At 48.4% G+C, this 25,687-nt stretch overlaps 1 protein-coding gene across 1 annotated transcript in view; it reads right to left on the bottom strand.

Annotated features, from left to right (window-relative positions):
• Positions 1-841: 841 nt before the first annotated feature.
• Positions 842-25,687, bottom strand: part of LOC122372855 (G-protein coupled receptor GRL101-like) — a 54,083-nt gene continuing 29,237 nt past the window's right edge. The window contains exons 5-9 of the mRNA XM_043350501.1: positions 22,023-22,139; positions 20,450-20,572; positions 15,395-15,493; positions 14,806-14,952; positions 842-996 (exon numbers count right to left, since the gene is read on the bottom strand). Of these exons, the coding sequence (XP_043206436.1) occupies positions 842-996; positions 14,806-14,952; positions 15,395-15,493; positions 20,450-20,572; positions 22,023-22,139 (641 nt within the window). The remainder of the gene's footprint in view (positions 997-14,805; positions 14,953-15,394; positions 15,494-20,449; positions 20,573-22,022; positions 22,140-25,687) is intronic.

Here is a 25,687-nt window from a genome sequence, read left to right as displayed (position 1 = left end):
GCATCGGACGAAAAGCGGGCTCTGGTATTAACTGGATTTTTTGCCAGCTGGCGCCGTATGGTGGCGCTAGCAGAGCTTCTTACATATCAATGCTAGATATAAAAGAATGAATATTTACCAATCAATTTTTCATTTAAAGCCATTTGAAATATTTATGTCCATCCTACTACCGCGCTTAGGTATATCTAAAATTAAATACCTTTCGTGCGTCGCCAGCTGGCCAGCAAGCTGACGCAATCCAGCTTTTACCAAAGCCCCGAAAAGCGATGACGTGAGCCCTAATATTGGCTTCACCACACAATTTGAGCCCTCAAACTGGAATCAGGTGAGCTCGAAAATGGGGATCAGGCTGAAAACTGGTATCATAGTGAGACTAGTTTTAGAGCTTGACACCGATAATGGGTACTGACTGAGCTCTGTTTCTGCGATCAATGATACCGATTTAAGGGATCGTATGAGCCCATGTGGCGCTAGCTCAGAAAGTATTCTCGAAATGTGCTGTCTGTTTTGAATATGGTACATTAGCCCGAAAACTGGTCTCTGAGCCCGAAAATCGGGACACTGTTTTCTCAGTGTATAAATGAACTCGAACTTAATACAACAATGAGACTTGAAAAATGATAGCATAAAATGAGAGAGGATAAAAAGGAAACTTTCGTTGCTTGGCTTTGTCTGCGTTAGTAGTGCATTATGAGCAACAGTAGTCATATTGTTTATTCAATTTATATAATGTGTAGCAAGCACGACGCACAGTGCAGCATACCATAACCACTACACAGTTCCACTAATCCACGATCTCTATATGACGTCACCAGACCAAAGTCTGACGTCACCGGTCAGTCTACTCACGGCATCCTTGCTCGTCAGACATGTGCGTTCTCTGGTCGGCAGGGCAGTCGACGGAGCCGTCGCAGATGTACTCCGACCCGACGCAGTGCAGCTCACCCAGGCCCGAGACGCACGGCCACGTTCGACGGCGGTTACACTGGACCACACCTGCAAGGCGCGAGAGGTCAGGTCAGGTTAGGTCAGGGAAGGGCAGGTTAAGGCAGCTGCCATTGGCCTGACCAAGGCCTGACCTAGGTCAGGCCAATGACGGGTCAATAGACCAGGCCTGCTGATCAGGTCAGGGCAGGTCAATGCCAGTTACGCTGAACAACGTTTGCCGGTCAGGTTAGGTCAGGTCAGGTCAGGTCAGGTCAGGTCAGGTCAGGTCAGGTCAGGTCAGGTCAGGTCAGGTCAGGTCAGGTCAGGTCAGGTCAGGTCCAGTCAATGACCGCTGCATCGGACCACGCCTGCAGGTCAACACAGGTCAGGTCAATGGCCGTTGCTCTGAACCGTGCCATACAATTAGGTGAGGTCAGTATATCCACTGGTCAAGCCAGGTCAAATCAAGTGAGAACACGGACAGACAGCTGACGGTTGCACCTATCAGTGGGTCAGTTCAGCTCAAAACTATTATACAGGGTGATCCAAAAAAATTAGAACCCCTAACTTAAAATGTCTGTAAGTCAGAAAATTTTCACTTTATTGATAAATTGCAAACACCATTAGAAAGAGCGTTCAATTCTCTATAAAACCAAGTTGATTGTACTTACTTATTGTTATTAATATTGCCCTAGACATATGCCTATAAAATTTGTGTCACGAAACTCAGTGAAACGAAACTCAGTGAAACGGTTTTGAGCATTATGCGCAAATCAGTGATTGACGGTTTGCTGTTCTGACCATGTCTCTTGTTGGAGGTTCATGAATAAAAATAGCTCATTCACGTGCTATTGTAAGGAAAGGAAAGACTGACGGCCTGCTGGGACCAGTTGTCCCAGAGACTGATGGCCCGCGCAGTCGGAGCTAGTGGTGTCAATTACAGAAAATCGGAATACCGATACCAAACCAAATACCAACCAAAACCGTGGGGAAATACCGAAACCAAACCAACTTGGGAAAATGGGGGAAATACCAACTTTTACCGATTTATTAGCCTCTTACACATTAGTGAGGGTTCATGATACCAACAAAATACCAAACACATTACAATTGAAATACCAAATACCAAGTTTGTATCGGTTTGGTATCGGTACACCAAAAAGTTGGTAGGTATCCGATTGACATCTGTAGCGGAGCTGTCCCCAAGCAACTGCAGGCCTGCGTCACGGCCCCCGGAGCTCGCGTTGAGCACATGCTGTGATGAACAGCGGAAGCTAGGACGCGTGTACCTGTTCTACTGTGTGCTTCTGTGTAAACTTTTATGAAATAAAATTGAATTTGGATGTGGTGTTATTCGCAAAAAGACAACAGATAACGCCGTCACGCCGTGTTAGAGTGCTAACGGATTTCAGCGCATTGTTAACATTTGGCGATTTCGTTTCACTCAGTTTTCTGTCGCTCATTCCAAAAGCTAATAGTGTGCCAATGCTTTACAACATACATGCACCAATTTGACGTGATTTTAAAGAGGATTTAATGCTCTTTCTAATGGTGTTCGCAATTTGTCAATAAAGTGAATACTTTCGGACGCATAGACATTTTAAGTTAAGGGTTCCAAATTTTTTGGATCACCCTGTATATGTATAAGCATTTACACCTGATTACCCTATACCTACGACGCAGGGTTATGTCAGCCCATGGCACCACTCATACCAATAGCATGCCTGCCGCACCTTGGTGCCATGTTAACGTGAGCCATATTGGCATTTTTGTACTGTTCCCGCCCCAGCGGCTAACCGCATCAAGATATACGGATTTGTTTTTGACTGGCATTTGTCTTTCAGGTGTCGCATATGTGTGCCTTGCCTCTGATAGCTGACTACTGTGCTTGGTAGCCACATTGACTGCACGCACGACCACTCACAATCCCGGACGAAGTGAGTCTCACTTATATCTCTTCGATAGGCACTACTGGCACTGGTTAGACAGCGCGATACTGTGTGATTGGATTACTTAATCAGCCAGTCTGGTATATTTAAACGAGCGGTGCTTAGAGTTTGAGTTCAGTTTCTGAGTAACCAACATGATCTGTTCGCTCGTTCATGTGCTACCCCCTACTGCGGCGATTGGTTATGTGCCGGATGTGTTACACCTTTCGTCCGTTGTCCCCACAGTTATAACGGTCATCACGGTCTGCGACTGCTGTGGGCCCACCGACTACAAGCCCTGATCACAATAAATCTTGTAGAACTCTGCCCTGGTAGTTTTTTCCTGTTGGCCGGATCAGTTATAATTCTTCTACCTGTTGTGAGGTGGTGGTGTTGCCCATCAGTAGAGTGGTGACACAGTAGATTGATGTTCACGGCCAGTAGAGATGATCCTCACATTTGATCCTAACCTGAGGGCTGTCTAGCCTGACATCGTGTCACTCATTCTTCATTATCTGGAGACCTATTTGTAGTTGGAAAGGCAGTTGTCTACTAACGATTCAGGTGCAGTGGAGTGTAGACCTCAACTAACTCCCAGTCCCCCTGAACTATACGATTATGGACAGTGAAGAGAACCAGGAACAGACATCTGCAAGTAGACGACAGGTGCGCCTGACTGAGGCAGGAAGAGAACACCAGAAGGAGATGAAGACGAAGGTGTTCAAGAGACAGCTCAAGGAGCTGAAAAGGCACACTGAGAAGATGGTGGAAGACGATGGCACTATCGCCCCAGACTTGGGAAAACCAGAACTGAAGGAGTGGACCCATTGCTATGTGAATCTTCTTCAGACTCTGTCAGACCTGAGAATCCTGCTGCCATCAGACGAGGTCGCCCTCCTTCAGAGAGACATTGAACAGTTTCAAGCACTCAACTTGCAGATGCAAGAAGCCCTGGAGAAACTGAGGAGCACAGAAGCCCGAGCTCCGTCGGTGACCGGTCGCAGTGGGAACTCTCGGACATCGACATCGGTTGCTTCTGTTCGAGCCTCCTTGAAGATCCTGCAAATGCAAGACGAACATCAGAAAGCAGCCCTGCGAGCGAGACAAGCGGCTGTGCTGAGAAGACGAGAAATCGAACAAGAGAAACAGGCCATCAAGTGGAAAGAGGAGGATCTTGAACTGGAAGTGGAGCTCAGCACTGTGGAAGAGCAGAGTAAGGCACTGCACAAATTTGAGATGGAGTTGGAAGACGGAAAGACCTACAGACTACCTGCGGAGAATGACGTGACAGCTCCAGCGGAGTCAATCCAAGTAGGACCTGTTCGAAGTGCAGGTGCTCCCGTGACAACCAGCGAAGTTCGCGGCGATATATCTTCCTCTCAGCGCGCCAGCGTTTCGCTCAGCGTGGCAGATGCCGGAGCAGCGCCTCTGTCATCTGCGCAGGGCGGCAGCGCTCACATCAGCGTAGCTGACGGGCTTGAATCAACTACACTTCATCATGGGCTGAACCCTGGCGCACGTATCTTCAGGCCCAGCGCGATGATAGAGCCAGAGGAGCAGCTAAATGTAGAACGTAGCTCCGGGACGCTAGCTGCGGGACCCACTAACTTATCAGATCTGTTCGCAGAGCAGCGAAGAGGCCAGCTTCCAGCGCTGGAACCGGAGGTCTTCCAGGGAAGCGTCGAGAGGTTTCATCCCTGGGTGAAGGCCTTCGAGAGCTTCATCGAGAGCAGAACGTCATCGGCGACAGAACGACTGCACTACCTCTCCAGGTACACCGGAGGAGAAGCGAGAACAGTGATTGAAGGATTTCTTCTCCTTAGGTCAGCAGACGCGTACAATCAAGCGAAGAAGAAGCTGTACGACCGCTACGGAAATGACTTCATCGTCTCACGCACGTACCGCAAGAAGCTGAAGGAGTGGCCACCGGTGCGCGCTGGTGATGGGAGCGGTCTAAGACGATTGGCGGACTACCTGGATAGCTGCCTCGCGGTCTCACATCACGTATCGGGTCTCGAATCTCTTAACGACTGCAACCAGAACAACGAGATCCTGCGGAAACTGCCTAAACACATCGTGGACAAGTGGAGGCGTGTCGTCGACAAGAGACTGTTCGAGCCTGACGCGGGGGCTCAACCGGGCTACCCGCCGTTCGAAGAGTTTGTGAGTTTCCTGAACAGGGAGGCTAGGATCGCCTGTGGACCGGTCGACGGCACACCAGATGTATTTTCGACTTCGGGTCGAGACACACCAGCCAGAGGTCGTGTCAGCCGCAAGGAAAGCGCTCACACCTTCATTTCTTTGGCAGCATCAGATGAACCTGCTGACGCCCCGAAGCACCGAACTCCACCGTCAGCGAAGCCACGGCCTCCTTGGCCATGCAAGATCTGTGGACAGCAGCACTCGATCGAGACATGCAAGGACTTCAAAGCCATGACATCAGAAGAGAGGCACGAGGCGGTCAAGCGGCATGGACTCTGTAGAGGCTGTCTCCGCCACGGTCACATTTGGAAGGAATGCCGAAGCAGGAGAAGATGTGAGAAGTGTGGTTACTCTCACCCAACGCTGTTGCACAGCGACTCAAGAGAGAAGAACACGGCGTCGACTCCGGTGAAGAGGCCAGCAGGCTCAAGCGACGGCACTCCGGAAACTCGTGCAACCACATTCAAGGTGGCGGTTGAGGGCGATTGTCAGAAATCAGCCTGTCTTCACACCATGATTGTTCCCGTCATTCTTCGAAGCGAGGACGACCCTAATCGACAGGCAATCGTCTACGCAGTTCTTGACCCGCAGTCAGATGCGTGTTTCATGACCGAAACAACGCTGCAGAAAGTTGGAGGCAGAGGAGAGAAGATTGCGCTTCAACTCAGCACCATGGCTGGAAAGGCAACGGTGGACAGCCTCAGAGTGACGGGACTTTCGGTCCAAGGGCTCACGACCACCGACCGCATCAACCTTCCAGCCACCTACACACGGGTCGAGATACCAGCGGAGAGACACCTCATCCCTCGAACAACCACGCTGCAAAAGTGGAAGCATCTCGAGCATCTGATGGAAGATCTTCCTCCTCACCTACCGGATGCAGACATCGGACTACTTATCGGTATGAACTGCCCCCGCGCAGTGAAGCCGAGAGAGATTGTTCCAGGAAGCGGCGAAGACCCATGGGCAATCAGAACAGAACTGGGATGGAGCGTTGTGGGATTCGTTGAGGGATCCACATCTGCTCCAACATGCCACTGCGTACAGGCGGCAGAATCGAATACGTGTCACTTCGTACTCAAAACTCAGGCACGAGAAGTAAGTCCACTGGAAGTCGCACGCATGTTCGAGGCCGACTTTCGTGACGAACACACGGAGAAGAAGGTATCACAAGAAGACCGACGATTCTTGAGGATAATGGAGGAGAACTTCCATCAGAGAGCCGACAAACACTTCGAAGGACCACTTCCTCTGAAGGACCAGAATGTGAAGTTCCCAGACAACAAGAAGCTGGCATTGAAGCGGCTTTTCTGCCTGAAAAGAAGACTCGCTAACGACAAGAAGTTCAGCGATGACTACAACAAGTTCATGGCCGACTCGTTCAACAAGGGATATGCGGAGCGGGTGCCAGAAGACGAACTGGGAAACGACGATGGAAGGGTCTGGTTCGTCCCTCACCACGGTGTCTACCACGCAAAGAAAGGGAAAATCAGAGTCGTCTACGACTGCAGCGCTGAATACCAAGGATTCTCGCTGAATAACAGCCTTCTCCAAGGACCAGACTTCATCAACAATCTGCTGGGCGTAATCATCCGCTTCAGAAAAGATGAAGTGGCGATCAGCTGCGACATCCAGGAGATGTTTAATCAGGTGCTCGTGACTGAGCAGCACAGGGATCTGCTCAGATTCCTGTGGTGGGAAAACGGCGACACATCCGGAGAGCCCGTCCAGTATCGGATGAAGACTCATCTCTTCGGCGCGGTCTCCTCCCCCGCATGCGCGATGTACGCCCTGAACGCTACGGCAGACACGTACGAGCAGAAGTACGGGAAAGAAGCGGCAGATTTTGTCAGACACAACTTCTACGTGGACGATGGGCTCATCAGCGTTCCGGATGCCGACACTGCTGCGCGTCTAGCCATGGACACGATCCACCTGTGCGCAGATGGAGGATTCAAACTCAACAAGTTTGTTTCCAACGACCCCTCTGTCGTCGCTAGCCTTCCCCCTGACAGTGTCTCTAAGGGAATGACATCAGTAGACGTCAGTCTGCACCACCCTACTTACGAGCAAGCACTCGGACTGAAGTGGAACACCGAAACAGACACACTGCACATCAACGTGGACCTTGCAGACAAGCCCATTACAAGACGGGGCATTCTGTCGACGGTGAGTTCACTGTACGATCCAGTCGGTCTGATATCTCCGGTAATCCTGAAAGGCAAGCAGTTCGTGAAGCTCCTCTGCTGTGACGGCTATGACTGGGACGAACCTGTGGCAGAAGACGTCGCCGTGCGCTGGCTGCAGTGGAGGGAAAGTATATGCTTGCTTTCCGACATCTCTGTCCCCAGACGCTACGTCTCAAACAAGGGCAAGATCAAGATTTACGAGTTGCATCACTTCTCCGATGCAAGTACATCTGGCTACGGTCAGGTTACCTACCTGCGAACCATCGATGAGCTTGGACACATCAGTTCGGGTCTCGTGATCAGCAAGGCGAAGGTGACGCCCAAGCGGGCAGTCACGATCCCGCGGCTCGAGCTGACCGCGGCGGTCCTCTCCGTGAAGGTCGCGAGCTTCTTGGACAAGAAGCTCAACATCCGGAACCTGCGCCACTTCTTCTGGACCGACAGCATGGTCGTGCTCGGTTATATCGGCAATGAGAGCAGAAGGTTTCAAGTTTTCGTTGCTAACCGAGTTCAACAGATACGGGAACACACTGTCCCGGACCAATGGAGATTCGTGAAATCTGAGGACAATCCAGCAGATCTGGCCTCCCGTGGCCTCGATGCAAGTGAGCTCAAGAACTGTGACCTCTGGTGGCACGGACCCAAGTTCTTGATGGATTCGGCAGAGCTCTCAGCAGAACCACGGTTCGTCGAGGTACAAGAAGACGATCCAGAGGTGAAGAAAACAAGAGTGTTGGTCACCAGCAGCCGACAAGACGACGCCAAGTTTGATCTGTCAAGCCGACTTGTTCCCTTTTCAAGCTGGTTCCGCGCCAAGAAGGCAGTAGCGATCTGCCTACGATACAGACGACGACTCCTGAACCGAATCAGGCAAAAGCGGACCTGCAGCACAATCACAGAAGGTATAGAGGAGAGCAAATCGCTGACAGACATGCCCATTGACACAGATGAGCTGAACGACGCAGAAGTGACCATTCTGAAGAACGTTCAGGAAGATGAATTCGAAGAGGAGTTAGTGAACCTGGCAACTCAAGAGGATCCGACGACAGATCGGAAACAAGTCAAGAAGCGGAGCAGCGTGCGCCGTCTGGACCCGTTTCTTGCCAGAGATGGACTCTTGCGAGTAGGCGGACGGCTGAGGAGAAGCGATCTGCCCCTGGAGACGGCACACCCTGTGATACTGCCAAAGGATCACCACGTCAGCCGCCTCATCATCGCGCACTTCCATGAAAAGACCAAGCACTCAGGCCGAACGATGACGCTGAGCGAGATTCGGCTGTCCGGATTTTGGATTCTTCACGGAAGAACGGCGGTATCTCGGTACATACAGAAGTGCGTCAAATGCATCAAGCTCAGAGGAACACCGTGCGGCCAGAAGATGGCAGACCTGCCGGAGGAGAGAGTGGGACAGATGGAACCGTTCACCTATTCCGGATGTGACTGTTTCGGACCCTTCATCATCAAAGAGCGTCGCAGCGAGCTGAAGAGATGGGGCATCGTGTTTACGTGCATGAGCTCGAGAGCCGTTCACCTCGAGACTCTGAACTCGCTGACTGCAGACGCTTTCATCAACGCCTACCGACGTTTTGTTAGTCGGAGGGGACCAGTCAGAAAGCTCTTCTGCGACAACGCCACGAATTTCATCGGTGGCGAGGGATACCTCATGGCAGCACTCAACGAGATGGACCGAGATCAGGTCAGGAGGACCATCCTGAAGGACAACTGCGACCTCGTGGAATTCGACCACATCACCCCACGGGCTAGTCACATGGGCGGCGCCTGGGAGCGCCAGATACGGTCTGTTCGCGCCGCTCTCAACAGCCTGTTCCAAGATGTGGGACTCCAGATCGACGACGAACTTCTTCGAACGGTCATGACAGAAGCCGAAGCCGTAGTTAACAGCCGCCCCCTGTCCTATACATGCATGACTGACTCAGATGTAGTAGAGCCTATCACCCCTAGTCAACTACTCACCTTGAAACAGAAGGTAGTTCTCCCTCTGCCGGGGAACTTCGACCGCCCGGACCTGTACGTCAGACAACGCTGGAGGAGGGTCCAGTATCTCTCCAACCAGTTCTGGCTCCGCTGGAGGCGGGAGTTTCTGCCAACTCTCCAAGAGCGTCGCAAGTGGAACCGGACGGAGCTGAATCTCGAGCCAGGCGACGTCGTGATCGTCGTCGACGCTGACGCCCCGCGATGCAGCTGGCCTCTGGGCCGCGTGGTTTCCACGTACCCGAGCAGTGATGGACTGGTACGAAGTGTCCGAGTGCGTATCGGCCGTGCTGAATATGACAGACCGATACACAAAGTCATCCGCATGCTGAAGTCGTAGGGTGATTCCCAGTCGAGGAGCCTTGTTTATTTTCCTTGCGTTCGTGTGCGCTGCGCAAGTTCCGGTGACAAAGTGTCATCGACACTATTGTGATAATGTGTCACAGTGACGCCGTGATCGATTTGTGACAGCGTGTTGTTGCTGCGAAATGTGAATCACGCGTGCCGTTGTATAACAGACTGCGTTTTGTATATAGCAGACAACGTCTCTGCTATTCACGTTCTGTGTGGAAAAGTGTTGGAAAATTAGGTATAAGTACCGTAATTTTGGGGAGCCATGTTCCCGCCCCAGCGGCTAACCGCATCAAGATATACGGATTTGTTTTTGACTGGCATTTGTCTTTCAGGTGTCGCATATGTGTGCCTTGCCTCTGATAGCTGACTACTGTGCTTGGTAGCCACATTGACTGCACGCACGACCACTCACAATCCCGGACGAAGTGAGTCTCACTTATATCTCTTCGATAGGCACTACTGGCACTGGTTAGACAGCGCGATACTGTGTGATTGGATTACTTAATCAGCCAGTCTGGTATATTTAAACGAGCGGTGCTTAGAGTTTGAGTTCAGTTTCTGAGTAACCAACATGATCTGTTCGCTCGTTCATGTGCTACCCCCTACTGCGGCGATTGGTTATGTGCCGGATGTGTTACACCTTTCGTCCGTTGTCCCCACAGTTATAACGGTCATCACGGTCTGCGACTGCTGTGGGCCCACCGACTACAAGCCCTGATCACAATAAATCTTGTAGAACTCTGCCCTGGTAGTTTTTTCCTGTTGGCCGGATCATGTACCATATTGAACGATATTAATACCTATCCTAAATAAGATTAGAAACAAAGCCAGCGGTAGTCGGAGCCTCTGTAATAAATAAATAGAGTCATTTTGGTGAGTTAAGGACAGATGTAATAACTGGTAAGCCATGGCCGGAGGCGTTCCCAGGCCAATTTCCGAAAATCCATAAAGCAATACAGTATACACTTTGCTGAGATTATGTACACTTAAGCAATCATGTGCCTAAAGAATCAATGGGTATACATTGGTAGCCGGCGCAAAAGGCTATCAATTTATACCCATTGATTTTTTTCATGGTCGAAGATATTGATGTTTCTATGTATGTTCCAAGTAACAAAATATGTATATTGCGAAGCATCTTTTCCGTATGCTTGGTAGGTATGTGGTTTGAAATTTTATGGGAAGAGGAATGGTCAAAAAAACCGTCTTGTTCTTACAGGAACATTGCAGAGTGGTGTAGAATATTGAATATATATCTAACAAATATGACGATAAGTACATTTATGTACTGGTAATTTCTCAAAAAGCTTAAGTACCTTACCAACCGGGTGAATAAAGGGCTAGTTACATAACTTCTTGTAAGAAAATAGCACACATCAAGTGTGCTGCCATGTGCCAAATCAATTTATGACTCAGCACACAAAGACCATTAGATGGTTGGCATGATTAACCCTATTAGTGGCAGGGGGGGTTGTTTTTATCCACCCCTCAGGTTTTTCGGGAATATCTCCAAAACCGCTGAAGCTACGATGCTGAAATTTTCTGGCTTTTCCTAAAACTAAATTGGGCACATTCCCTGAAAATTTCAAGTTCATAACTTTACCAGGGGCAGCTCCAGAGCACTGGGAATTGGGGGGTCCTATTCGTGAAGCGAGTCATTTGGGCGAAGATCACGATGCTGCACCAGTTTTACGAACAGTGAATAAAAGGTATCATGTGATAACATATACAGTTATTGTGCATCCTCTTTTGACACGTTTTTGCTATAATAGGCGGATCCAGGCGTCCAAAAAGGGGGGTTATGTTTTACCTCCCAACATAGGTGCCCTGACACCGCCTATGCATTACCAATACAATTTTAGGCGTTCTCTCATAAGAAAATTATAACATAACAAGACCATTACCACCCTTTTTAGAAACAGTACCAACAAAAACCTTATTTACTATACTTTTTGTGTACCCCCAATCTCAATGATCTGTATCCGCCTATGATTTTTGAAAATGCATATTTTTAGGATCCATGTGAATTCCTGGTTCATTCTCTATCGATCGGCAAAAGTTGTGTTAAGATTGGTTCAGAAACCTGGCCGTGATAAACAGTCTAAAATGTATCTGCAATTTGCCCGTTTTTACCCCCCTCTACCCCCCCCCCCCTATTGACATTTTTTACTTTTTATTTTTTAGAAATGTAGATCACGTTGAGCGAAATCGAATGCCGTTTGAATTTTGAAAATCGGCCCGTTAGATCTCGAGATATCAAGGGGGGGTCGTAAACAGCCCCCCCCCCCCCTGCCACTAATAGGGGGTAGCCAGGAGCCTGCCACTAATAGGGTTAACTCGACGGCAGTTGATGTTTTTTTAACGATGCTAAATAACTACATTGTGCTTTCCCCGATCCCGTAAATAATGCCACGTTATATAAGAGAGCTACACAAGTGCACAGGAGCTACGGTGCACTCCATTAGTATAACTAAGACTGAGGCGAGGCGACACGTCACCAAGTATGGACGGAAGTCAGTCCCCTCACTGGAAGATACATCTAACCTGACATCAACTTTACCTCACTGAACACTGAACAGCGCTGGTGCAACACGTTGACAGCGGGGGCATTCCAGGACAGCTCAACCACAGCCGAACACCCTCATATTTTTAAAAATTCTGAAACTTTGTGTATAGGGTAATCTGACACGCTGGAGACGGCCCTGCCAATATTAGACCTCTCTGACTAAAGGTCACAGAGTTATAGCCTCCGGCATTTTGGAGAGGTCACCCTAAAGACCAATCTTTGAGGGCATATATCTCAAAGAAAAAATATTTTATATATGAAAAATATATACCGATGGACTCAAAATTGATCAAAAAAGATTTTGGCTACATCGAATTTTTTTTGAAAATTTTCAAAATTTTTGATTTTGTGACCAATTTTTCAAAGACCTGGCTCGACCTTTTCCTCATCGAAATTGTACTTTTCGTCTATAGACAAAATGTTTTTTGATCAATTTTGTTTCGATAGAAAAAATAAAAAAATGGGTTCTGCCTTTAAAATATATTTTTCGCCACACATAGATGGCGCTGCTGACGCTGTTTTTCCTGAATAATTATTGAATTGAGATAATAAGATGCAGATGATGATCAAAGTGTGTTTCCCAACAACAGCTCAAACGGCGTTCGATAGCCCTGTCAAATTTGTCGAAAGAAACCAAATTTCGTTGACCTAGGGGTCACCGATGACGTCACAGGTCAGGTCAAAAATAAAATGTTTCACCGTTCACGGGGCTTCTAGGGAAAGCGCTATAACACCGAGTAAAACGCATTTTGTCGAAAATCAGCGATAAGGCGTCAGTTGTCTAGTACATATGTTGCTATTAGAGGTCACTGGTCATACCAGGTCAGGTCACAGGTCACAGGTCAGGTCACCAAAGGTCACCACATGAACCCAAGTTTACCAAAGTTGTGCGATGCATGTTTTATGGCCAGTTTTTCATTTCCAACTCAATGGTGTTGGTTATAAGACTATCAGGTACGGAATAGGTCACTTTCTGGTGGAGGTCAGCAGGTCAGGTCAAGGTCAGGTAAAAAAGGTCAAATTTCAAAGTTGATATTTTTGCATAAAATGGGTATTGATTCGATGCAGCTCGTCACGGGGAGTCTAATGGTGGTCTTTGTGTTGCGTTACGAGGTCTAGAATTGCTGAAAATTGAGTTTGAAAATTTAACGTCATCAATTTTGAAGTTTTTTTTCGCTATAACTTGGCCAAAAAAAAGAGGTATCGATCTCAAATTTGGTATGTAGATAGAAAGCGGTAGGGACTATCACATATATTCCGTTTTCTTCGAAATTCAAAAAACATTTTGGATTTTTCGGCTATTGTATTCAAAAAATCTATTTTTTGATTTTTGGGGGTCAAAATAAAAAAAATCGAAAAACCGATATAGCAGTTTTGTAGCCCTCTTGATTCCACACCTTTTATTAATAAAACATTTTTCTGTATCTCTAAAGCTGTAGGCCTGACAGCTCTTCCCGCGAAACCTTTTTTTGGGTCGAAAATGGCAGAAATGACGTCACTCTGACGTCATTAGCGGCCAACCTATCATAGCCTTTGGAAAAAAATTTTGGTCACCATGTGCGCTAGCTACTCCCGGGAGGGTACTGAAAGTTTGGTGACGATCGGCGCAGCGGTTCTCGAGATATATCGAAAAAACCAAAGGGGGCAAAAAATGCCCCCCCCCCACCGCCTCGAAGGTTAAATAGTCACTCAAAAGGGTCACAGTGTCTTATTTGTTGCTAGAAAACACGTATCTGTCATGAACTGTATCTTATCATCTAAATTCCGTAATAATATAGGAAAACAGCATCAGCAGCGCCATCTATGTGTGGCGAAAAATATATTTTAAAGGCAGAACCCATTTTTTTTATTTTTTTTCTATCGAAAGAAAACTGATCAAAAAACATTTTGTCTATAGACGAAAAGTACAATTTCGATGAGGAAGAGGTCGAGCCAGGTCTTTGAAAAATTGGTCACAAAATCAAAAAAATTGAAAATTTTTTGAAAAAAAAATTCGAGATAGCCAAAATCTTTTTTGATCAATTTTGAGTCCATCGGTATATATTTTTCATACCTAAAATTTTTTTCTTTGAGATATATGCCCTCAAAGATTGGTCTTTAGGGTGACCTCTCCAAAATGCCGGAGGCTATAACTCTGTGACCTTTTGTCGGAGAGGTCTAATATTGGCAGAACCGTCTCCAGCGTGTCAGATTACCCAATACACAAAGTTTCAGAATTTTTAAAAATATAAGGGTGTCATTTAAAAAAAAAAAAATTGGTCGTTTTGTCCTGGAATGCCCCAGCGGCCAACGGAGCGGCAGCTGATGGAACCGTACTCAGAGCACCGGGGGTTATTACACGCCTACTGGAGGCACGTCCAGAGGCTGATGCTCATGACAGCGTACTTATTTTATGCCATGTTTTCTGTCAGAGAATATCCTAGATGAGTCTTCACGAGCGCGGGATGCCGAAGCATAGTTGAAAAAATAAATATATGGAATGATGCTTGCATCTGTATCCAACCGGATGGAGCCCAACCAGACCCGACCAGACCCCAATTTACCCGACTCTACCCGACCCGACCCGACCCAATCTGACCTGACCCGACTTGCCCCGACTTGACCCGACTTGACCCGACCCCGACCGGAGCCGCCCTAACTAACTCACCGTTGACGGTGTGATACTTGTCGCGACACTCCGGTCTGTGCTCGTCGTCGCAGGATCCAGCACAGTCACAGACCCCGTCACAGACAGCGGAGGAGCGGATACAGCGTCCGTTGGGGCACCGGAACTGGTGGGTGCCGCACGGGCCGCCTGGGGGGGGGGCGGCGGGGGGGGGAGTCAGTCACTCCCGTGTGGACGGGGACAATAGGGGAAGATAGGGCTGATAGGAGTGGTAGCTCCGATATAGGGTCGTGGCTCCCGGTGTAGGGAATGGAGAAATAAACGTTCAACTAAAAATGCTGACCACCATGCTGTAAAACGTGCTGCATGTGTCCCAGCAGTGACTTGCAAGTTTTACGAAGCCTAAACCGGCTCACAAGGAGAATTTCTTACTGGAGTTGATATCAATGTTTCTTCGTAAAGCGGTAAATATGTAGTGGGAGACAAAGGCGATCATTTGCACCGATGAGAATATTCATTACTTTAAATCAGACGAGCATGCAAACCTCCTTCAATTAGCGAGTACACCATAGGTATGCCCCCGGTAAAGTTGACCAGCCGCTGCGCTGATTGGTTGTGATATCAAACTTACAGCGTGCCTCGTCGGCATGGTTGTCGCCGCACTCTGGCCATCCGTCGCACCAGTAACCGCGGTGCACCCGTCCACCATTACCGCACGTGACAAAATCAGCTGCAGAAATCCACACAGGGGTTAGGTGCAGGTAAGGATGACATTTATTTAGCACTTGTGGTTGAAAAAGGAAATAGAAAAAGAAACATCAAATTACAAAACGACCAAATTATATGAGTGCTGATGTGAGAGAGAGAGAGAGAGAGAGAGAGAGAGAGAGAGGGAGAGAGAGAGGGAGAGGGAGAGAGAGAGAGAGAGAGAGAGAGAGAGAGAGAGAGAGAGAGAGACAGAGAGAGAGAGAGAGAGAGAGAAAGAGAGAGAGAGAGAGAAAGAGAGAGAGAGAGAGAGAGAGAGAGAGAGGGGGGGAGGGAGGGAGGGAGGGAGGGAGGGAGGGAGGGAGCACATTATGCGACAATTTTCTGCATTGATGTTGCCAAAGAGCCCTGATGCCATACGCTGTGTATAGTGGGTGCTGGACAGTGGGTAGGCTGCACCGCCGTACACTCCTTGGTGACCTTTGGTGACCTGACCTGTGACCTGACCTGGTATGACCAGTAACCTCTAATAGCAACATATGTACTAGACAACAGACGCCTTATCGCTGATTTTCGACAAAATGCGTTTTACTCGGTGTTATAGCGCTTTCCCTAGAAGCCCCGTGAATGGTGAAACATTTTATCTTTGACCTGACCTGTGACGTCATCGGTAACCCCGAGGTCAATGAAATTTGGTTTCCCTCGACAAATTTGACAGGGCTATCGAACGCCGTTTGAATTGTCCGGATCCGTCCAGTAGTTTCGGAGATACGGGGGGGGGGGCAAAAATCCCCCCCCCCCCACCGCGCGGAAGGTGGCTGGGAGGCCCACCGCCTGCCGGGTTAAACGATCAATAAAGCCAGCTGCTGTGATTTTTCACGTTGAAGCATTGAGAGTCTAAATAAGAGGAATTTGAAAACTTTCTCTTTTGCCGACTCTGCAGGTCTTTCAGATCGTCCAAACTTTTCTATATTTCAGCCATAGTCGCTCAAATATACCACTAAAAACTCATCGAGCGAGACGCTCACTCGAACCGAGCCCGGCCGTTATGGTTCACCGGCACACGACCTGGCTCAGTGATCTCTAAACTGCGGAGAGAATCCCACAGTCGGTCGGAGGGGGTCGTGTTGAGCCCCACCTCTGACGCTTCGGTCAGTCGCGATAAATACCTACCCCAGAGACCGTAACCTCGGTACTAAAGATAATAGCGAACTTTCATAGAATGTGCCGCGGTACCATATAATTATATGTGGTATGTGTTGCTTTGCTATACGTTTAGGTGTTTTTCTCTCGTCGCCTCTCTACGTGAATTTGCGGGCGCAGAGCGATGCTTTTTACCGCCTGTGTGGTTCTACCTAACTACACCCAGATCCACTGTAAATGGCCAACTCATAAACCGGTGGCATAAACAATGTAATAATGGAATCTGAGAAACATCCGTGTCATATATACTGTACCTGTGACACCTACTCTTTCATCATGTGGTATTTCGCGTTATTAACCCTCGCCGGCCGAGGGGGGGGGGGGGCGGCAGCCGCCCCCCCCCCATAGGTTTTTTTCGCGATAGCTCCGAACACGCTGGCGATAGAGAGCTGAAACTTGGCATACCTGACCTTTGATCCAAGCCGGATCTTTTGACACCAACCGCATTTTTGGGTCAGGTCAGGTCACTGACCTATGACGTCATAAGTGAACCTCTGCACGGTCTTCAGATGTCGCAAATTCGCAACGCCCTCACTGCCAGAGGAGATGTCACAGGGAAATGAAATTTGCAGAATCTAGTATCCATTATGAGTCCCACAACTTGTATATCTCGGATTTTTCCTAAAGGTCATATGAGGTCAGGTCATTTTCGTGACCTCACCATTATAGGTCAATGGGGAAAAATGAAAACTGCTATTCTGGCGCCGGGAACGATCTCCAACTATCTCAAGCACACAGAATCGTGATTTGATTCACTCCTTGCAAGGTTAGATGCGTTACTTTTGCAATGTTGACCTTGCGTGACGTCATTTATGACGTCATCAAGGTCATATTCGTTTTTCGTCAATAACTCTTGATCAAATTGAGCTAGCGAGTCGGGAAAGCCACCAATGGACTCAGGAAGGCCTTCCGAATCGAATGATATGCGACATGACCTCTTTCGACCAACTTCGTGACCTGGGGGTGCTGACCTGACCTTGACCTGAGGTCAACACCCCAAGTTGACCTGACCCGGACAAAAAGTATATCATTCGACGCGTCTGAGCGAGGCGAACACGATGCTGCCAAAATCGGCGCTCTGCGGCCGTTTTTTGCGAAGTTATTCACCAAAAACTGAACCGTACCTTGGGGCAATTGACCTGACCTCAGAGGTCACCGGTTGACCCAGGACCTTAAAATCGGGTACCAATCTCTGCGTCTCGTAACGGCGCACACGCTCGTTTTTTTCCGCGACGCGCTAGCTCCACCAGGGGCAAAACGGCGAGGGGGGGTCGTACCCGCCCCCCCCCCCCCTCGGCCGGCGCGTATGTAGAAAACCAATAGGTCCGGCGAGGGTTAAGCTGGTCAAGCACAGCCGCCGATAATCATACAAAAATACATTTCAGAAATACTAAATGAGCAACACAACTTCAGATAACACTGTGTCAGCACATTTTACTCCATGACAACCGTCATAACAAAATGTATATGCAGAGACTCAGGCTTTGCAAAGTAAGGGTTTATCGCGAAAGTCTTATACAAGTACCCCATAGGCCTTACAACAGTCTATCGAGTGACTTTCCAATATAAAAAGAGCCTCTCATATTGAACTATATATACGCATGACCACTCCTATAAAGGATATACTTCACAGAACAGTCCGTTATATGCGGATTTTATGGAACTGCATATTATGCAACGGGTTTTCTGTAAGCTAATCGACATCGAACTGTTTCCCGATTCAGTGCGTTGGAAAGTGAATCGGATTGTAGTTACAATTGTGTGCCGTGTAGTTTAACCCACGCCGCTGGTCTTCCCGTGCCTTCCCTGTAGTGTCATTTGATGGTGCAGGAGTCATGAGAAATGAAGATGGAAGTTTCACTGATGTTAGTCGTCGGACTTTCGTCCCCGTCTTGAGTTGAGATGTTAGTTTCACAACGTTTCGGCCAGTTACTTCTCCGGCCGTCGTCAGGTGTTCTTTGGCCCTTAGAAGGACCTGGATGTTGGTGGCGTTGCGCCGTATGCGTCATACCGTTCGAAAGCTCCTGTAGTCAGCGGGAATCGAACTCGGGTTTCCCCGGTGATAGTCCACGGTTCTAACCACTCCACTATCGAGGCAGACATCGTTATGGAGCTGGAAACTTGGTGTCATTTAGCCCCCAGATGTTTTTGTGATTTCCTTAGTAGTGGGAGCCATATTGGGCTGATGTCAACGCTTGGCTTGCTGATGGGGTTGCTAGCCAGCGCCATGTGTGCGGCTTCCTTGATTTTTCTGATTTTCCAGTGTGGCTCCTTGTCGATGATGGTGGTATCATCCCAAGCAGGTCTGTGATCTCCTTCAGACCATGCATGCTCCGCCACACCGGATTTCAGTGTTTCGCCTCGGATGGTGGCCTTCCTGTGTTCTTCGAGCCTGACCGCCAGTGGGCGGCCAGTCTCGCCCTTGTATGACCTGCCGCAGCTGCACGGGATGTCGTATATGCAGTTCTTTGTTTGCTCCTTGGTGGTTGGCGGTCTGACCTTTGTGAGTGACCTGCGGAGGGTGGTGGTACTTCTGAACACCGTCCTGATGTTGTATGCTCCGCAGATTCGCCTTAGCTTCTCTGACAGTCCTCTGTTGTATGGGAGGGATACTGTCGCGATGGGCTTATCCCTTGGTTGTTGTTGGGATGCTTCCTTGGGTTTGTGTTTCATGAAGCTCGTTGGGTATCCGTTTCTCCTGAAGGTGCTGGTAAGGCGTGACATTTCCATCTTTCTGGCTGCTTCGTCTCCACAGATGTTGGTGGCTCGGGTCTGCAGGCATCTTACGATACCTTTCTTGACTGTGTCTGGGTGGTGTGACTTGAAGTTGAGGTAGCGGTCGGTCGCTGTTGGTTTGCGGTAGACCGATGTTCTGAATGCTTCCTCAGATTTCTCCACTTGGACGTCAAGGAATGGTAGTTTGTTGTCGACTTCTGTTTCCATTGTGAATTGGATGGAGGGTCGGAGGCTGTTGAGGTGGTCTAGGAACGGTGTTATGTCCTCGCGATGGTCCCACAGGACGAATGTGTCGTCGACATATCGCAGCCACAGGGATGGTTTCAGTGGTGCTGTTTGTAAGGCCAGTTCCTCGAAGTGTTCCATGTAGATGTTGGCGATCACCGGTGACAGGGGTGAACCCATGGCCATTCCTTCAGTTTGTTGGTAGTAGTCATCGCCCAGTTGGAAGGCGGTGGTGGTGACACAGAATGTCATGAGTTCCATGATGTCATCAGTCGGGATTGTCGTTCTTTCGGGCAGTGTATCGTCGCTCTCTAACTCTCTAATCTCTAACTAACAACTAACATCAGTGATACTAACACCTCGTCTCAAGCATTCAGAAGAACTATAAGATGGAAGTTGCCGTTACCGCATACGGTTTCCAGAATGAGACTTGTATGTTAACTGCTGTACGGACGTCCAACGGGCATAAGTTGTTCTCTCGCTGTGAAGAACTTCCAGAAAATTACGATCACTCCTAAATGCCATCAAACGTCACACAGTGAACGTATAGTATCGGCTGCCTCTCCGATGCGCTCATCTTTAGTCTGAAAAACCTGAGAAAGAACGGATCTAAAGCGTCTCGAAGCACTTAACTTGTGCATTGGACATCGGGGATAGCAAGGGGAGGTAGCCTACCTGTGCTTTATTATTTCGGGCGTTTTGGAAGTTATCTAAAGGGACACGTGAATCAGTAGCCGTTGCACTTTAAATTCGTTCTTTCTTAGCTATGTCAGACAGAGACTATAGTTGCAGTGAATACCACCTTCGGCTAGCCCACCTTCAGTGCAGTTTGCCTCGTCAGAACCATCGTGACAGTCACGTCTACCGTCACATATGGCAGCCGGTCGCACGCACTGGCCGCTGTTGCACTTGAACTCTCCAAACCAGCACTTCCGACGATCTGTGGTGATAAACAACAAACAATTAGCACCGAACGATAAACAACGAATAGTTAGCGCTGCCTCCAAACGACAAACAATTAGCATCACCTCAGTCAGCGTGGCAAAACAAAGTCATTGGATAGCACGCACCGAGTATAATTGTGTTTTGTGTAATTTATCGTCACTGGAAATGATATGAGAAATCGCTGCAACTGTGAGCCCAGTAGCGGTCGAGTGAGACATATTTATCCAATTCATTGGTTGCATTAAGAATTGGAGGATGAGAGGAATATTGTGTTGCATAAAAAACAGAAGACGATCGTCGATCATCTATATTAAGTCGTTAAACATAAGCTTTTGTAAGGGCTTCTCAACGGTTTAGTGACGTATTTAAGCTAATTCAGTGGCATCGAATAAGAATAGGATCTCGTTGCTTTATTCAATAGATTGGTGATAGAGCAATTGCCTCTGTGGGCCATGGTACTGACGTCTTCCTAAACAAAAAGTGGTTCAGTAATATATCAGGTTCTATAAGTGTTTGTAACAAGTTTTGACGACGACCTAGATGGTCTAGATATGCTGAATTTCACCAAATTAAGTGGTAGCCTTACCAAAATCCCTAAAAAAACGCTCCTCCTCATGTCAGAAATCTTAGCTCCCAAAAGGCAAAAACATGAGGCCAACTCGATCACTAGTGACAAGTGTCCCTATTTTCCCGTAATCGACCCCAACTAGTTATTTTGATTTGCGGACAGGTCATATTCCAGAAAGCGTCCATTGTTTTCAAATTTCATAGAAGGTGTTTTCGCAGATCAAATGTTCTTACATGTGGATGCTTTTAACGGGTATTTATCAATGTGCAATATCACATTTTAGAACAAAAAGCTTTTACGACAGTTAGCAATTAGTCTGTTATGTATCTTCTTTGCAACAAGCATCGGAACTCGGCAGTAAAGACTGATACATGTTATGTAATCCCTACACTTTTACTAAGCACGATATCGCAAATAAAGGGGCGATTAGATTTTCAATAAATTCTGATATAATCAAACCAACCCTCTCGCTCGAATGGCCAGTCATCTCTGACAGAGATAGACTCATCAGAGGCAAGAACGTGATCAAATTCGTGGTTGCCAAGTTTGCCGACAAGGAATTCCAGAAGCACCTCTTCAATTACTTACTCAGCAGGCTAGGAGCTAGTTGCCTAACAGATCACATGTGCCAATTGATGGGATTCAGGATTGACTTAATGTATTGTAAGAAAAACTTTAACTGCATGATATTGAGCCAAAGTCGCAATGCATTTACAAGGGTGAAAATGTGCCTTCATTATATCCAACACGTCATTATTTTCTATTAGCCTTGTGGGCTCTTCAACTGAAATATTTTGGGCCAACAACATATACAAGCATTGCGCAAAATAGAATTAAATATTAAAGTTGAACACATTTTCGGTTGCTTCTCACTTACTGCAGTGGAGTTCGTCACTGCCGTCACCGCAGTCGTCGACAAAGTCACAAATGACGTCATGAGGAACGCACTTGTGATTGGCGCACGTCATGTGCGTGTGTGGACACGAGTACAGCTCTGCAACAGACGGGTGATAGAACAAATGACGTCATGGGGAACGCATTTACCATTGGCGCACATCATATGTGCGTGTGTGGACACAAGTAGAGCTCTACAACAAACGGGTATTACCTATATAACTCAACACTTCATGTAATGGCACGGAAAGACGTGATCACATTCACTAAACAAGGCACATACTCGTAACGTTACAAAAAAAAAAAAAAATACACAGCCTTCGGTACAAGTGTAAAGCCAACAACGGTTGCTCAAAATTACGAGGCATTATCTAGATAGGAAAAATCATATTGTTCATGTCCATCGGAGTACAACGGATGTAGACTGTAACAGCCATTTATTAAGTGATTGATCGCGCTTCGCTGCCAACGTTCCATACTTTGTATCAATGTTGCTATTTGGCTGAGGTTACAACTTCACTCTTATCACTCGCCTTTAATTCCGCAACTTCTGCCTCAGGGAACGATTTGCTATGGGCAATTACGTGGCACATGAGGTGGATGCCTGGACCATAGCGCACGAGATCTCCGATAACACTGAGCTAGTAGCTACCAAGATTACTACAACATAAGGTTGGACAGATTGTGACGTCACGGGGGCTTGGTATATTTATATAGTATTCAACTAGACAGCCCTAGTTAAAACTATATGGAAACGAAAGCTTTTTCGTCATGTTTCAAATATCTGATTTTATGAAAGTAACAACCGGAAATTCAAAATAGCATTTAATGCATCAGTTTTGATATTTGACGCAAACAGAGCATGTAAATGAGAACAAAACAATTTAGGATAATACTAGCTCAGGTATACTGGGATAAACTATAATTGGCAGATTTCCCCAAGTGGTGCAGCTGCGACATTCATATAAAAATAAAGCAATGCTTCATTTTAGGTGCTTTTATGTGTCTCTGTTGCAGAATTTATAAATTTGTTCAGCAATATTATAGCAGCATTCAGGATAAGTTCGAGGGGATCCGGAGTATTTACAAGCGCGAGCGTGCACTTAATTTTTATTGTTAGCAGCACGGTTCAGATCAAGGCCGTATAAGAGAGGTAGAATCATCCCGCAATTTCCAATGGACCGGTCGCTAAGCATTAGCGTGACGTCACTGGTGGAGACCGCGCGGCGCCCGGCTCCAAGCCGTACGTCGGGTACATTTGGCACTTTATCGTTGCTATTACTGAACGTAACGACAACTTATGACTCTTAATAACTTTTTTACCCACCTAAAGCTGATTTTCTTGCCGATACATTGCCGACCCGAGCCCCAGGGTTGACAATCTTGGGATATATGGGTCGGATGGGCGACCTCGCGACGGGAGAAGGAACGATTGCAATTGTTGTGTCCCGCACCGCCGATTGCATTCTCTATCTGCACCCGCAGGGGGGGGGGGGGCAGGGGGCACGTGTCCCCGTCGGATCAGGGGGCCTCTCGGGCCCGAGGGGCCCTGCGACGCCAATTGGCGGCTGAGGGTCCACGCTGGCATTTTCGACTCAGAAGGCCCCACAGGGCTCGAAAGAACACCTTATGTGCTCCGAATAGCCACACAATAGCCACACTTCTCTCCATAAGAGCAACACACCGGCTTTTTATTGTTCCTTGTCGGCATTTGAGGGCCCCTTGCCGGCCTCTCAGGGCCCATTGGCGACCTCCGAGGGCTACTTGCCGGCCTCTGAGGGCCCTTACCGGCCTATCAGGGACCAGCAGCTCTAAGGGTTCTTCACACGCCTGTGATGACCCCCTAAACCAATGGTTGAAGGCCCCCACAACGGCGCCTGCGAGGGCCCTGACCGGCGGCTGTGAAAGCCCCAAAGCGGTGCCCAGCTGAGGGCCCCACACTGCCACCTCTGAGTTCAACCGACACCCCTGAATGAAGTTCCAAAGGCCCAAACCAGTGCTTCTTAAGGCCATATATCGGCGGCTCTGAGGGCTCAACGCCGGAGCCTCTGACGGCCTAAGACGGGACCTTCGCATCGGACTGCCACTCACTGGTGACTTTTGAGGGCCCCGCACCGACGACTCTGAGGGCCCCCACCGGCGTCTGAGAGTCCTTGCTGGTCTCTGAGGACTCCACAGGGCTCCTGAAGACACCGCAGACCACTTAAGGGCCCTTTGTCGGTCTCTGAGAGCCCCTGTCGGCTTATAAAGGTACGAGCCAGAAGCTCTAAGGGTCCCACACCCGACTGTGATGACCCCACACTGCAGTGTCTCTGAGGGCCCACAATGGCAACTGTGAGGACCCTCACCGGCGCCTCTGAGGGCCACACACTAGCACCTCAGAGGGCCCCGCACCAATGCCTCTGAGGGCCGACACCAGTGCCTCCAAAGGCTTCATAACCAACGGCCCTGAGGGCACTACACCGGTGATTTTTGGGGGCCTACCGAAGGCACAACACAATCCCTTAGTCTCGCTGAGTTTCCATCCCAATCCCATACCGGTTTCTATCCCAATTCCGGCTCTAGCAATCCCCCTCCCCCATGGGGGCGCCGCGCCGGTGTTGGTGCCGGGGGCCAGCGCCATCGGGGCGGCAGTCGGCCACGCGCACTCAATGGTTAGCGCTTAGCACCGGCGGCTAGCGCACGCCCGGCGTGCTATCGGCCGTGAGCCGCTCCAAAACGGATGCAGGATGCAGTAACTGGTCGATATAGGCAGTAAGCATATGAGGAGATGCAGGTGGATTGATAACCGGAAAGCGTTTGTATTTTACGAGGGCGAAGGGTCGAAGTCGGCTGCTAAGCCGTGAGCGGATTTTATCAGATGCCGGTTCACTATGACCTTTATCCTGGTCCTGGTCCGCTGACGCACTCTTGGAGAGCCGAATCACAGCAAAACTCCATCCACGACTGTATCTATACGGCTTACGCTTTTCTGAAAACGTCTGCGTTTGGCCTCCTACGGGCCCGGCCGGCCGGCCGGCCCCGATTGGTGATCCACCAGTGACGTCACTGGTAGTGTTAAGCTGATTGGCGAATAATACATGGGGAGAACCGGGACGACATCCCCCTGGTTCAGATCAGCCTTGTCACTTAGGGAGGTACCTACTTTTCTCATATTATCTCGATTGCTCGAACAGCGCAAACAACAATAAAGTCATTGTGATTAATATGTAATATCCGTAGAAGGTAACCATTTTATTTTGATAATACGCATTAAATCAAATACATGACGCTTAAAAGTCTCGCACAAACGCAGGCAGCAAGGCAAGGAAGCAGTTTTCTTTTGTGAAGTGGAAAGAAAACAGAAGAAAAAAGAAGTCAGTCAATCTTATTTTAAACCCAGCAATATACCCAGCTTCGGGAAACTGTCGGAAGTCGTGGAAGGTGACGCTCAAGATTATTGAAGATAGTGCCGCTAACTGCAAACATGTGCATGGATCCAAGAAAATGGATCTGGGATCTGATCCCACGGATCCTGATCTCGGATCCGACGGGATCATAGGTCCAGCTCTTTAATTCATGGAGAGATTCGTTGGGATCATCGATCCGAGTCCAATTTTTTGTTTGAGATCCAGTGAGATCATAGATCCTCATTTGTTTTTTGTCAAC

This window comes from Amphibalanus amphitrite, unplaced genomic scaffold, assembly GCF_019059575.1.
Source record: "Amphibalanus amphitrite isolate SeventyFive unplaced genomic scaffold, NRLGWU_Aamphi_draft 001409F_arrow, whole genome shotgun sequence".
NCBI lineage: Eukaryota > Metazoa > Arthropoda > Thecostraca > Balanomorpha > Balanidae > Amphibalanus > Amphibalanus amphitrite.
Note: the sequence above shows the minus strand (reverse complement) of the source record. Positions and strands in the feature narration are given on the sequence as shown.